Consider the following 15,791-nt stretch of genomic DNA (forward strand, 5'->3'; position numbering starts at 1 on the left):
AGAACAGCTAGAGTGCCGAAAGTCGCTGAACCTTGGCTTATACCATAGACTGCAATGGTTTGCCATTGCAGTCTATGGTAAAATTGCTGTTCGCACCTGGTAAACTACCCCTCAGAAGGAGTGGTTGTCCATAACAAGAGTTATCGTCGATCACGGACACTGCTGGCAGGTGTCCGCTGTATAATACAGCAGTCACCAGTTGGCTGTGGGTCCCAGTAAGCTCCTGAGCAGGCGCCATATCAACTTCTGCCGGACATGTACAGCGTATTTCACAAATGGGTTAAAATCCAAGTGGAAAAAATCTGCGCCCTTATGCATGGCAGCGCAGATTCCATGACTGTTAAAGGGCTTCTGTCAGCCCACTAAACCCTTTTTTTTTTTTCCCGTTAATATTAATCCCTACACTGCAAGCTCCCTGTACATATGCTAAATATTCATTTTCGTTCAGTAGATATTGTTAAAAATCTAGTTTTATAATATGTAAATTACCTTGCTACCAGCAAGTAGGGCGGCTACTTGCTGGTAGCAGCCGCATCCTCCTCTCATCATGACGCCCCCTCCGCTGTGTGATTGACAGGGCCAGGGAACGGGTTCGTTCTCTGCTGGCCCTGTTCTAATTCAAAATATCGCGCCTGCGCCGTACCTTTCTTTAATCGGTGCAGGCGCACTGAGAGGCGGCCTCTCTCCCGCCGCTCCATCCTCAATGCGCCTGTGCCGGGTGTAGATGTGATGTCATCAGCGCAGGCGCATTGAGGATGGAACGGCCGACAGAGAGGCCGCCTCTCAGTGCGCCTGCGCCGATGACGTCACATCCACACCCGGCGCAGGCGCATTGAGGATGGAGCGGCCGGGAGAGAGGCCGCCTCTCAGTGCGCCTGCACCGATTAGTGGGCTGACAGAAGCCCTTTAATAGCTGCATGGTTTTGCAGGTAAACAGCTATTTTCCAGAAAACCAAGGATCCAGAGGGAATCAGGGTTGCCAACCGTCCAGAAATTTATCGACAGTCCGTAAAAATCGGCAACTTTTTTCATCTGTCCGTGAAAAAAAATAGATGTGTCCGTGATTTTTTTTAGACTTGTGGTACCTGACTAGATTATTTTGGTGGTAATTATCATGATTCTACAGCTCACAATGCTGGTAATGAGTTCTTATCAGTATATTGAGCTATAGACATGTATTACTTATAATCATTATCATTCAGTATGGTTTTCCAATTTGTCCGTAAAAAATGTTGCAAGCAGCGTTCGGGTGTCCGCCTGGCCATGCGGAGGCGAGCGGATCCGTTCCGACTTATAATGGAAGTCAATGGGGACGGATCCGCTTGAAGATGACACCATATGGCTCAATCTTCAAGCGGATCCGTCCCCCATTGACTTTCAATGTAAAGTCTGAACGGATCCGCTCAGGCTACTTTCACACTTAGAAAATTTTTCTAAGTTATAATGCAGACGGATCCGTTCTGAACGGAGCCACCGTCTGCATTAATATGAGCGGATCCGTTCAGAACGGATCCGCTCGAACGCTAGTGTGAAAGTAGCCTTATATGTATGATAGCAGACATTGGGCACATTTAAAGGGAACCTGTCACCAGGATTTTGGGTATAGAGCTGAGGACATGGTTTGCTAGATGGCCGTTAGCACATCCAGAGAAGAGTCATATTTTCAAGCTCTGACTCATCTCAGGTTAATTTGCACATGTATCAAATCGGTTTTTATACACAATAAAAGCACACAGAGCTATGGGGAGTGGGTATTGCGGATGTGCTAGCGGCCATCTAGCACACCCATGTCCTCAGCTCTATACCCCAAATCCAAGTGACAGGTTCCCTTTAAGTCACAAAGTGCACCAATATTATGGCAGAAATGGTGCTACTGCCCAATCTTTATTATGTGCTTTAGGCACTTTTTATATTTCATTAGATGGTTTGGAAACGTTTGTGGAAAGCGGAGTCATAAAATGCACAGATCTATTCAGGGCATGCGCTATTATATTGGTGTAAAGTAAGCCAGCCATAACGCACACCTCTGCAAAGAGGGACAATATATGCCAGCACGCATTGCGGCAATTATTTTCATACTAGGCCGTGCTTCTAACTCCGCCCAAAGTATAATTACTGACCCCCGTCACAACTGCAGCAGCCGGGGATTGGTTAGGTGAGTGTAAGGCTACTTTCACACTTATGGCAGAGTGATCCAGCAAGCATCCGTCAATCTGCATGCAAACGGACAGCATTTGTAGACGGATGAGGATCCGTCTCACAAATGCATTGCAAGAACAGATCCGTCTGTCATATGGACAAACGGATCTGTTTCGATTTTTTTTTTTTCCACATTTTTACCGGTCTGCGCATGTGCATACTGGAAGGGCCGATCCAGCATTGCAGTATTTTTAATACATTTCAATGTAAATTAATGCTGTATACGGCATTCTGGCAACTGATCCGGAATTTTGGACGGAGATAATACCGCAGCATACTGCGGTATTTCCTCCGTCCAAAACGCCGTTCAGTGACTGAACTGAAGACATCCTGATGCATCCTGAACGGATTTCTCTCCATTCAGAATGCATTAGGATAAAACTGATCAGTTCTTTTCCGGTATTGAGCCCCTAGGACGGAACTCTATGCCGGAAAAGAATAACGCTAGTGTGAAAGTACCCTAAGTTCCTTCATTGGTTTACAGCATGTGGAGACCCTGAGACAATTTTTTTCTTGCTCTTTAATATCCATTTAAATATTAGCTCATAAATCATCAGATTATAGATATTTTAAGGTAGAAATCGCACCAGATAGTGACGTTCTGGTGTAATATACAGGTAGACACCATACAGACACTTCAGTAAGGAGCACTTCTAGTACATTTGTTAATGCACATTTATGCATTCGTTCCCCAGGCCAAAAAGAGGGGCTTGGGAGGCATGCATAACAATCCATTCCCCATTTGACCCCGCTGTGCCAGGTTTTGGCATCCCTCATTGATATCTGCAGAAACAGCCCTATAACATAATGCACTGAGGACGCCCCTCCTGACCACTCCTCTCACACAGGAACCCGACGGCTGCGCTTTTGTTTCCGGCCGGTCCCAGCGCAGGGTGCACAGCTCTGAAGCCGTGCGAGCCGAGGTTAGAGGAGTCAGAGCCGCAGACAAGTCTGGAGTCAGGCAGCATGAATGCGGCGGCGTGTAACACGCTTCTACAGGCGTGCAGACAGGGCAGCCGCAGCTGGTGAGTACCGACTGCTGTCCTGATCTCAGGCAGTGGCACCCCTTCTGGGAGGGCGACAGTACATAGCAGGCTGTGTCAGGACCGGGAGCCATGGTTTTAATAAGAATATTAACCCCTTAAAGACAGTCTAGTTTGATACTGAAAGGGATTGTCTGAGGTTTTTCCTTTTTAAATTCATACCCCCACCACCCAATAGGGTCCTGTTCTTACCTGCTTCCCATGTTCTGTGGCTCTTCTGAAGGGAGACCTTAAAATCTGAAAAACCACTTTTCAAAGCTCCAGTCATTTTTTTTTAAATAAAATGTTTCTGTCAACACGGCCATAAGAGGTGTTATCTTCATTCTTCAGGTTAGTGCGGTTCAAACGCTACCACACTTGAATAATTTTTCTTACGTTTTCAATACAGAAAAATAAATTAAAACCTTTGAGAATTATTATTATTTTTTTTTTTCATAATTATATTCTGACCCCTATTACTTTTTTGTAGCTATGTGTACGGGGCTGTGTGAGGGCTTATTTTTTGCGCGACCATCTGTTCTTTTCAGTGATACCAATTTTAAAGGGAATCTGTCACCTAGTTTGAGCATATTAAACTGTTAACATAGCAATGTTCACTAAACTACCTTCTTTCCAGCATGTCTTCTTTCTTATATTCCTGTTGTCATTTAGATATGCTATTGAACCTTCAAGGTGCCCAGAGGGGCGTTATTCCTCTCCTCTAGTGCCCAGTAACGCCCCCTGCAGCGCCTTTATTTCAAGCCCCGCACACCTCCTCATAAATAAGTTTACTCCCACATCGGAGCCGTTCGGCGCCGCCTCCTGCACTACGTCATATCGTTTATTCAACAGACGAACCTTGCGTCCTCCCTTCTTGCCCTATGAAATCTCGCGCAGCCGCAGTATCGCCAACTGCCTGCTCCTGTCCGATCCTACGGCTCCTGAGGGCAACAGCCTCAATAGTGTCACTGGGCTCGGCGCATGCAGGCGTCATGTTTAGGGATCGGACCATGGGTCCTTAAGGGGTTAAAGGAGTTGTCCTGCCATATATATTGATGACCTATCAATATCCGATCAGCTGTTTATAGAAGAGGAGACGCTCCATGTGACCACTGCTTCCTCTTCATTTACACTGCCCGTCATCTCGAAGGCGAGTGTAATTACAAGTACTTGCACCACGCCGCCGCTACAGAAGAGACGGCACGTAGTGTAATGAACAGGAAGCAGCCCTGTATGTGTAACTGAGGCTGGAGCATGGCCGGCTTAGGGTCCTTCAGAAAGTCCGCCGTTGAAACCACTTTTTTTTTTTTTTGCCTTTGTTTAAAGGGGTTTTACTGGAGGTGATGGTCAATATCTGATCGGTGGGGCGCAATCAGCTGTTTGAAGAGAGCACAGCGCTCTGACCTCCTTACAGCTTACGCAATACAGCGCCGTACATTGTATAGTGGCTGTGTTTGGTATTGCAGCTTTGCCTCATTCACTTTAATGGGACTGAGCTGCTCCTAGGCCATGTGCCCAATGAACACAAATGTCAATGTTCTAGTAATAGGTGGCGTCGGTTACTGGAGCACCGCGGCTTCTTCAAACAGCTGATCAGCAGGGCTGACAGGACTTGGACCCCCACCAATCAGATATGGATGACCTGTCCTGAGGATAGACTATTAATATTTGATTCCCAGATAACCCTTTTAAAGAGGACCCGGCCCCTCTTCTGATTGATATGTCTAGTAACTACTTGCATTCCACATGTGATAATCATTCTGGAGAATCTGTTCATATAATTCCATGTTGTTGCGTTCCTCTAATATTACTTCTAGAAGTTTATGAATGAGTTTTTTTTTTAACAGCAGTCTGTAATAAAGTTCAACTGGATCTCCCATCCTCATGATTGGCTGGGGTCCCAGTGGGCCCCACCAGTCTAATAGTTAATCCACTATCCTAACTGGAATACCCCTTTTTAACTTTTTTTTTTTTTTTAACTACTTGTGTCATTTTAGGCATTTACCTAAAGGGCTGGGTCTTTCCTACCATTTATTTTCTGCTGCTGCTAAAAAAAAAAAAAATGTATGAAATATGTAAAATACTTTTATTTATGGTATTACCAACTAATTTTTCTGCAGCCCGCCTTGGATATGGAGGCGAGAAAGTCACTGGCAAACCTCTCTGCTAGGCCTTCGCTCAGTACTTCCTATGAGGTAAGAGAATGGTCAATATTAGTGTACTTGAAAGGTTTCTGCTGCTTCAGGATAGCATAGCTTGCTGCCTTACGCGAGCAGGAAAAATGCAAATTTGGCCCATAGACATCCATTGTTTGTTTGTTTTTTTGCCCTGCTTGCAAACATGCAAATATATATATCGCACAACAAAAAGTGTGGCAGCTCACTTTTCATTTCTTAGTTGTATAGTGTTTTACTTGCAGTTTCTTTCCAGACTAACCCCCCCCCCCCCCATAGAGAAGTCTATGGGAATAATGCCTGAATAAGTGCTCATGCACATGACAGTATGCCCTCCGAGACATACGGTCCGTGAGTGGGGTCATATGCTCCGGAGCAGCATACATCGTGCGAACGGGAGCGCACAGCATCATAGGTTACTATGATACTGTGCGCATCGGGCCACCTGCGGGACTACTGTCCTCCACTCATATGATCATTTGAGTGCAGGACAATAGTCCCGCGGGCGGCCCGGTGCGCACAGTATGATAGCAACCTATGAGGCTGTATGCTCCCGTTCACACGATGTATGCTGCTCCGGAACATATGTGACCCGCTCACAGACCGTATGTCTCAAAGGGCATACGGTCGTGTGCATGAGCCCTAATGCAGCATTTGCAGAGCATGCTGCAATTTGAATAAAATGTCAGTGGCCTAAAAAAAAAAAAAAAAGCTACAAAAAGTGTAGTGTGTTTTATAAATTCACATACATGTAAATGCTTGGAGGGATACGGTTGCTTCCCGGCGAGGATTGAGTGGTAACTACTCATAGTTCGTGATTGCTTTCAGTATGTCCTGAGTGCTTGCACCAGTGCGCAGATTGCACTGTACTAATTGTCTGGAACAGCGCATGCGCCGCTTGATGATGCTGTATACTGGCTACGACTTGCAGTTTGATCCGCAGAGAAGAAATCTCGAGTTGCCTAGTCTGGCACTTGTGATGCTAACTTTTGTATCTTTTGCTCAAAAAAAATAAAAACCCTATGTGTACAATAACCTGTAATATGGAGGGAAGAAGAGATCAGTATATTCTTATTATTTCTGATTAGTTTTTGAATACCAGTGTAGTGTATAAAAGTTTAATTTTAGTTTAATTGACTGTCTATGGGTTATGTTTGCCATTTTGTGGTCAACATTAAAGGGATAGTCCCATCTCACCGCGGGAACAGCGAGATGGAACTAAGCTCTGGCCCTAGTGGCTGAGCTTCCAGAAACAGCCGAGGGGGCCAGCATTCCTCTGTTTCCATAACTGACATAATAGTGAATAGCAGATAAACAGTGTAGAACAAGCCACGCAGTTCACGTACCTCCTGGGTGTTACGGGAGCAGTGTGTCTTTTTTAGCGACACTGTTTGCATGGCGTCCATTCACTACATGCTAGTTGCATAGCTCCCATTCGGCTGTTTCCGTAAGCCCAGCCATCTAGGAAACTGTGGAAGCGGCGAGATGGCACACCCCCCTTAAATCATTAATATTCTGTTTCCACCACGTATAGAGCTGAACCTAGAAAGAAGAAGAAGGTGGATCCTAAGAGGGAACTAATAGCAAAGGAGCGCCTGAGGAAGAGACTTAAGAAACTGGAGCGTGTCCCACCTGAACTTATACCCATTGAGGACTTTACACATTCATCAGCAAAGTTCCTGGATGAAAGCAGGTACATCAATAAATAGTCCTATCATAGTGTTAAACCCACCAATTTGGGTGGGAGACAGAAAACTGTCTAATGTGTTTAGGGGTCTCTCGTCTCTTCCCCAACACTAGGCTCTCCTGGCTCTCCCCCTGACATCAGGATCGACCAACAGCCATCTAAAGTGTATGGCCAGCCTTGGGTGCACAACATCTTCCAAAAGTAAACGTTTAAGATGTGCTGACTTTATATGTGCCATTTAGGGTCCATTCACATGCGGAACAGGTGCGGACCCGTTGATTTCCATGGGGCTGCAAAATATGCCAATGGCACACCCTGTGCTGTCCGCATCCATAGTTCCGTTCTGCGGCCCCCGCAGAAAATATAGAGCAGGTCCTATTCTTGCCTGCAATAGTAGACAAGAATAGGCATTTCTATCATAGGGTATTTCTATCACAGTATCCGTGTTTTGCAGATCCACGATTTGCGGGCCGCAAAACGCTTACGGACTTCTGAATGGACCCTAAGGCCTATGTTTAAATGCACAAAGCTACCACAACTGAAGTGGGCATTAAGGAGGGGGAGTGATAACATGAATGAAGGATCGTGTATCCCTCACCTGGGGTTACTAGAAGAGATGACAGTAAGGCTTCATGCACACGACTGTTGTGTGTTTTGCGGTCCGGAAATCGCAGATCCACAAAACACGGATGGCGTCCGTGCCGTTCCACAAATTGCAGAACGCACACGGACAGTCATTGATATAACTGCCTATTCTTGTCCGCAAAACGCAGACAAGAATAAGACAGGTTATATTTTTTTATTTTATTTATTTTTTATTAATTTTTTTGCGGACCACGAACAGAGCAACGGATGCGGACAGCACACGGAATGCTGTCCGCATATTTTGCGGCCCCATTGAAGTGAATGGGTCCGCATCCAAGGCGACAAAACTGCGACTCGGATGCGGACCAAAACAACGGCCGTGTGCATGAGGCCTAATTGACCTCTTTCTTTTTTGACAGTTTTATTTCTATCCACAGATGTGACATTTGCAGGGATGTTAAATATTTTTGTAACATATTTTATTAGAGAAATGTGTGTGTTTGTGTGTTTTTGTTTTTTAACTAGAAAACTGTGTGTAAAGTCTTTCTCGCCCATTTTCCTTGGTGGACACAGAAGACCTTGGGTATAGCTCAGCTCCTTAGGAGGCGTGACACTAAGTGAAAACTGTTAAGCCCCTCCTCCACAGCTATACCCTCAGCCTGGAGAGAGAGACTGCCAGTTTTTGCTTAGTGTCCAAGGAGGCAAGATACTCCCTGCTCTGCAGGGCTGTTTTCTCCTTGTTTAAATTTTTGATTTTTACTTTTTTCTTTTTTGTTTCAGACCATCAGGGACAACAGAGACGCACTAGACCTCTCTGTTTCTCCCGGGGTTGAGCTGCGCCAGTGCCGGTCACCCGCACTACTGCCTCCCCCACAGAAGGCAAGGTGGACCAGGGCACCCCAGCTCCCCTGCATCCCGCCAGCGCAAGGGTCGCCTGCACGCCAAGTCCCTCTTCCAGCGTCCTGCCACTACGGTGCCAGTAGCCAAAGGGGGCGACCCTGCTGGAACGGCCCGAGGGTGAAGACGGCTGATGGTGAGAGAGTGGCTTCTCCAGCGCTATGTCTCAGGGAGGCTGTGCCCCTGTATGGTGCGCGACCGCCCCCCCCCCGCCTCAGTGGGGCTGTGAAAAAAAATTAAAATAAATGACAGATTTTTTGTGGGCTGCGCAGGACGCTGCAGTCTCATCAATCAGTAGTGCTGCATGTATAAATGCCCCCTTCCATATGCGGCATGTCGCACTCCCCGGCTGCGGCGCTGGCCAGGTGCATGTTCCCTCTTCTAGGCGGTTTCTTGCCCTCTCCCAGGATACTGCGCTGGCCAGGTGCATGCGGCCCTTTCTATAGGCAGAATTCGTCACCCACTCGTTATGGTGCCTGCCATGTGCTTGACCCTACTTTCTAGGTGGAACACTGCACTCTCCCTGGCTGCGGACTGGCCTTGTGCATGACCCCCTTCTGTAGGCGGAATACTGCACTCTAACCGGATACGGTGCTGGCCATGTGCACGACCCCCTTCCATAGGCAGAATGCGGCACTCTCACTGGATTCGCTGCCGGCCATGTGCATGAACCCCTTTCAATAGGTGGAATACTGCACTCTCACCGGATCGGTGCTGGCCATGTGCACGTCCCCCTTCCATAGGCGGCATTCTACACTCTCGCTGGATTCGCTGCCGGCCATGTGCTTGACCCCCTTCCATAGGCGGTATGCTGCACTCTCATTGGATTCGCTGCCGGCCTTGGGCATGCCTTCTTCCCTCAGGCGACATACATACACTCTCACTGACTGTGTTTGTTCTCTCGCCAATACGTTGCTGGCCATGTGCATGACCCCCCAACCATGGCGGGGTGCTGCAACTCTCCCTGGATGCGATGCTGGCCATGTGCATGACCCCCCCCCCCTTTCTGGGCGGCATATTGCACTCTTACTAGATACATTGCTGGCTATGAACATGGCCCTCTGACATGGGTGGAATGCTTGCACTCCCATTGGATACGGTGCTGGCCTTGTGCATGACCACCCCTCATTCCATAGGCAGAATTTTGCACGCTCAAGAGATGCATGGCTGTCCTGTATATGCTGTGCTGAACTGGTACACATCCCCCTTCATTGGCGGAGTGGTTGCACACTCACGAATTCGGTGTTGGGTGGATTATTGCACCATCACTTAATGCTAGGATAACCCTGTGCATGCCCATCTTTCACTAGGTGGACCTTCCTGCTGGATACTGTGCGGCCATGTGCATGGCCCCTTTCTGGGCGGAATATGGTATGTCCTACTTTTCCGAAGTAGGTACTGGCCATGGCATCCCCTCTTTTTGGGGCGGGCCTTTGCACTCTTGCCGACTGCAGTGTTTACCAGGTACATTTTGGGCGGACTGCTTGCGTTCCATCGCATGCCGTACTAGTCTTGTGCATAACTCCCTTTCAGGTTGCACTTTGCGTTCCATAGATACTGTGGGACCTCTACTTTTGGGTTCTTCAGAGTATTGGTCTTCTGCGAGGCGGTGAGCAGGGCGTCTCTCAGAGTAGCAGGGATTCTGCTTTTGAGCTGCCATATGGCTTCCCTGTTGCCCACTCCTCCTTTCAGTTTGAGGGTGTTTATGCCTGCCTCTGTCTCGACTGCCTTTCCTCCATATCACTCCGATGTGGCTTCTGCCCCGTCCAGGCTTCAGAGGCTGTTCCTTCACTGCCCCCCCCCCCCCTTGGGGGAGAGCATGGTTGTTCACTTGGATGGTTCCGGTGTTCCTTGTGGTCTCGTACCATTTCCCTCGTTCTCGCTGGCAGTACTAGCTGTGTGCCTAGTTACCGGGTCTACCGCGTTCTGTCCTCCCGCTGGGTGCAGATTGCGTTTTCCATTCTGGGCATGGTCCTGCTGTGGACATACCTTCTCGGTAACTTGAGAGGACTACCCTTCGGTCAAGATGGTCCTTAGATCTCCCACATCGGGACTGTAGAACACCTTCCTGTGGTGGCTACGTCGACATGGACTTAAGCCTGTCCAGTTTTGCCGACCCTTCTGCCTGTGTTACTGGTCTGCGCCTGATCACATTGGGTTTTCTCCCGCTTGCCAGGCGATTCCAGCGGGCACGTTAGTGTTCGCTCCCGGCCGTGCTTCGTCCAGGATCTGTTGTCGGACTTAGGGTTCTTACCTGGGGTTTGGTGGGAAGCTGGACATTCTCCCACTCTGCCTTTCTCTCCCCATGGTTCTGTCTTTCTCCAGTCCAGCCTGGACCTGGGACTGGTACTCTGTTACTTGAAGTGTCAAGTGTCGGAGATGTCCTTCCTCTTCCAGCGTTCCCTGGCCCTCCTGGGCCTGTCAAGACCTTCTTCCACGGAGTGGCTCTCTGGTTCCTCTGTACCGTTCCGGTACCACCCTGGGAACTACATACTGAGCTCTCGGCGCTCCAATCTTTCCCTTGGAGCCGTTACAGAAGTTCTCCCTACTCCTTCAGTCCTGTACAGTTGTGTTTCTGTTGCCATTGTCTCTCTGGCGGGTGTCTGAATGGCGGCCCCTTCTTGTTCCGAGCCTTCTGTCCTTTTCCAGGACAGGGCTGTTTCTCCATCCCGTCCCTTCCTTCCTTCCTTCCTTCCTTCCTTCCTTCCTTCCTTCCTTCCTTCCTTCCTTCTGAAGGTGGTATCTGCCTTCATCTCAACAAGGCTATAGTCCTCCCCTTTCCATCTCCGGGAACGGACACTTCACCGATTGGACGTTGTTTGGGCCTTGCAGTTTTACTTGGAGATCTCCGACTCTTGTTGGCATTTGGTCTCTTGTGTTTCCAGGAGGTCCGCGCAACGGTTTTACGGCCCCCAGGGTGGCTTTCCTCTGCTTCATCAGAATGGCTATTACTGAGCGTACCGCACTGAGGGCAGGAATCTGCCTTTGGTGTCACCGTTCATTTCACCAGAGCGGTTGGTGCCTCCTGGGCCGGAGGCATTGGGCTTCGGCCATGCAATTGTGCAAGGCGGCGACCGGTCTTCCTTGCACCCAGTACCAAGTTTTACAGGGTGCATACTCGGGCTTCGGCAGATGCTGCCTTAGGCCACCTGGGTTTGCAGGTGGCGGTTCCTTGATGCCTTCGGGTGCTTTGCCTTGGAGCTGTGGTCCCTCCCTTCCTGGACTGCTCTTGAACGTCCCAAGGTCTTCTGTGTCCCCCAAAGAAAATGGGCGATTTTTGTATAACTTGCCAGTAAAATCTCATTCTCGTTCTTCCTTCACCCATTCATTGTTTTTATTCTACACGGTTACCGGATTTGGTTTACCCCGTTGGGTAGTTGGCTTGTTGGTTCCACTTGTTGGACATTGCCTTTTCTCACTACTTGGACACGCAACTGGCAGTCTCCCTCTCCAGGCTAAGGGTATAGCTGCTGGAGGAGGGGCTTAACAGTTTTCACTTAGTGTCACGCCTCCTAGGGAGCTGAGCTATACCCAAGGTCTTCTGTCCCCCCCAAGGAAGAGCGAGAAAGAGAGATTTTACTGGTAAGTTATACAAAAATCTTGTTTTATCAAGCCTCTAAGAAGGGCCAGTCTTCATTGTTCTAATGAACACTGAAGACCACAGTAGAACATACAGAGGCAGGCGTCTCGGCTCCCCCAGCCCCTGCCTCCTCACATCTTCCCTAACTATCCCTGCCCGTCTGAATTTCTGCCAGCAATGATTATTGCTGCCCTGATCCTCTCCCTATCTTCCCATTGTTGAACACACTGTAAAAATAGACAGAAGATGAGGTTCATAGTGCTTAGCGCTGATAGTATACAGGGACATAGAGACTTACACTGCAGCCCCACTTCTTTTCCTATCTTTCCAGTGTGTTTAGTTCTAGGAAGATAGGGAGAGTGTCGGGGCTGCAGTGGTCAGACTCAAGACTGAGAAACCTGCCTCTGTATCTTCCACATCTTCAGTGCTCAGACGGATGTTGAAGATGGGCTCCATTAGAGGACTGCTGAGGGGACTCTACACCCTGTTTTATAGGGGAAAAAACACACATTCCCCTAATAAAGTATATTACAAAATGCTTAACATCCTTGTCTCTACAGAGCATAAAAAAAAAAGGGAAATGACAGTTAAACTTCAGAGTATTTCCTCTACAAGCAACACTTACACTGTATATATAATTTAGTGCAATTTTAACAACTGCTTGTTCATTATTGGAAACCGTAAGCAAGATTGCAGACAAACACACTTCTAGCTTTTGCTGAGCTTCTGTAATGGCTTTCTGCACATTGCCTGCTGTTATGACTAGGGATCGACCGATTTTTATCGGGTTTTTGAAAGTTATCGGTATCTGCATCTATTTTGCCGATATGCCAATGACGAATAGGGAACAAGGATAGCGCTCTCAGTGTTCCCTCAGCAGCAGAGGGGAGAAGGAAGCAGTGTCTCCCTCCCCCTGTGCCGCTGCCACCAATGAGATGAGGGAGGACAAGAAGAGGGGAAGGGCTGTGGCCACTGCGCCACCAATGAAGATAACCCTCTCATTAATTCATATACAGGAGGCGGGAGCTGGCTGCAGAATCACACAGCCGGCTCCTCACCTCTATGACGAGTAGCTGCGATCTGCAGTACCTGAGGGGTTAACTGCCGCTATCGCTAATAGAGGTCGGGAGCCGGCTATGTGATTCTGCAACCAGCAGCTCCCGCCTCCTGTATATGAATTATTGAGAGGGTTATCTTCATTGGTGGCGCAGTGTGCCTTCCCAATCCCAGTATTAATCATTGGTGGCAGTGGCCACAGGGTCCCCTCTCCCTCCATGGCAGCTTCTGATTGAAGCCCCAGCAATGTAAGCCTCGGTCTTCGATCGGTTACCATGGCAGCCAGGATGCTGTGACTGCCATGGTAAGCTCCCTGCTGCTGTATGCACTACGCACAGAGCAGCAGGGAGAGTGTGAGGTCCTATTCACTCTGATAGAGCTCTAAGGGGGCTAAAAGTTACTAAAAAAAAAACCACAAAAATATTAAGTATAAATGAAAAAGAAATATTTACAAAAACTACACGTTAACAATAAAGATATTCATTTTCAGCAGATTTGTGTAGGAATTTTTTTCAAAAATGAAAATTTACAGAATATCGGTATAAACTATCGGCCTGAAAGTTCAGATTACTGGTATCCGTATCTGCTCTAAAAAAAATCAATATCGGTCGATCCCTAGTTATGACGATGCGTCCAGCTCTGTTCATACATTGTTGTGCAAGGAATCTTACAGGTAGCCCTGAAACCTGTAGAATTGTGACTGTAGCTCTGGAGCACAACACGGTGTGTAACAGATCAGTAAAAGATAAGTAATGAAATGTGTTTTTAAAATGACTCCACTTGTGTGTAGATTAAAGGGGTTGGTCAGTTTATACTAATAGCTGGTAACGGCACATGCATACAGCTTGTGATCATCCTTATTAAACTATCGTCAGTGATGTTGGGTAGTTTAATAGGAATAATTCCTGTTTACACGCAGGTTAGGCAACTGGCGCTGGGCATGTGGCTGCTAATGGATAATGCCAACCATCAACACCCTCCATTCACTTATACTGGAGACAGACTGCGCATGGACTAGCTTCTGTCCGTCTACAGTCTGCTGATGGACAGGATCCTCCATCAGCAGCCATGTTCCTAGCGCAGTGCTGGGACACAGGGCAGGGGACCTGCCTGTAAATGTGAATTATTCTTATTAAAATATCTGACATCAGTGCTGATAGTTTAATAATGATTACTGCTAGCTGCATGCATGTGCAGCTAGTGTAAATATAAACTGGCCATCCGCTTTAATTTCATATGATGAGCAGAACTAGACATACACTTAGTAGTAATTAAAAATTGCCAGAGGACTGTAAAAATAAAGACTATACAATCGCCTTCTTAATGTCCCTCCTGTCCCCACTGGGCCTGCAGCGGTCACATGATCACTGAGGCCAGTGACTGGCGACAGCAGTCAAGTGAACTATAAATGACACGTGACTACTGCAGGGATCAAAGCCCATGAGAACAAGAGTGACTGCGCAGGATCGGAGGAACAATCAGAAGGTGAGGTTGTGTGTGTGTGTGTGTGTGTGTTTTTTTTTTTGTTTTTTTTTTTCTCTCTCTCTCATACAGCCCCTTCTCTGGAAATTTAAAGGGATTTCAAATTTTTTTTTAAAGAAATCTACGTAGCCAAGTATTTAGGGAGGTTACGAAGCAAAGTAAGATCTTGTTATATCGCGACCAAAAAGATTGTTCTAGTCCTACTTCTGGATCTCCCTGATCACCTCGCTGCTCTTGGCCGTTTAGAGTGATAATAAAGTCTTTGGTTATGGAGCCATTTACAATAGATTTTTAATGTATGTATTTTTATCTTATTTTTTTATAGAATTAGGAAACCACCACAGCTTTCTGAAGAAGAACAAGAAAGACGGGCTCTACTTATTAAAAAGTGGTCTTGGAGCAAGCAGCAGGAACATGATGCTGAACAGAGGGGTATTGCATGTCTTTTGGAGTCTCAAAGAAAAGCTCTGGAAGAATTGCGCCTGGAGTCAGAGGAGCTTTATAATGCCGCTATCCGCTGTGACGCAGGAATGTTACCTCTGGAAAATTCTGGACCATGTAACACTCCTCCCATCTCCAAATACAATCCACCTGATGGGAAGTACAATGATATAACTAAAGTGTACACCCAGCAATGAAGGGGCATGGGGTGCGTGACGGCGATTATGAATTGCGACACTTTTCTAAGCAGGATGAAAGGAACAATGGATACTGAGTTTTGTGCTGATTTTAATTCTAAAGGTGTACATGCTAGTTGTGCAAATAAAATCTTTGATGAACATGGGTTAATAAAACTCTATAATCAACATAAAACAAAACCTGGACAGTGTTGGAATGGTTAAAGGGAGTCTGTCATCAGCATTTCACTTTTTAACCCTTCCCATAGCTCCCTAGCATGCTTACAGTTAATAAAAACGTTACCTCTGGCATCAATCCTGGACTTATAAAGATCGTTTCTGATGGTTTTATAACATATGCAAATGAGGGCTCGCAAGTGCCCAGGGGCGGCGTTACCCTCGTAGGTGCCCTGCTAGCTCAGCCTTTCATTGCTTCCGCCCCTTCCTACCCTCCGCCCGCCCATCCTTTCCCTCTGACCGCCTATCTACCAT

The 15,791-nt window shown here is 47.3% G+C and overlaps 1 protein-coding gene across 1 annotated transcript; it reads left to right on the forward strand.

Moving 5' to 3' along the window:
• Positions 1-3,066: 3,066 nt before the first annotated feature.
• MRPL40 (mitochondrial ribosomal protein L40) lies at positions 3,067-15,466 on the forward strand. The gene is made up of 4 exons (XM_044289887.1): positions 3,067-3,224; positions 5,342-5,416; positions 6,930-7,088; positions 15,008-15,466. The coding sequence occupies exons 1-4, from the start codon at positions 3,166-3,168 to the stop codon at positions 15,318-15,320; spliced, it is 606 nt and encodes a 201-aa protein (XP_044145822.1). The 5' UTR covers positions 3,067-3,165; the 3' UTR covers positions 15,321-15,466.
• Positions 15,467-15,791: the final 325 nt, after the last annotated feature.

The sequence above is a fragment of the Bufo gargarizans genome, chromosome 1 (assembly GCF_014858855.1).
Source record: "Bufo gargarizans isolate SCDJY-AF-19 chromosome 1, ASM1485885v1, whole genome shotgun sequence".
Lineage (NCBI taxonomy): Eukaryota > Metazoa > Chordata > Amphibia > Anura > Bufonidae > Bufo > Bufo gargarizans.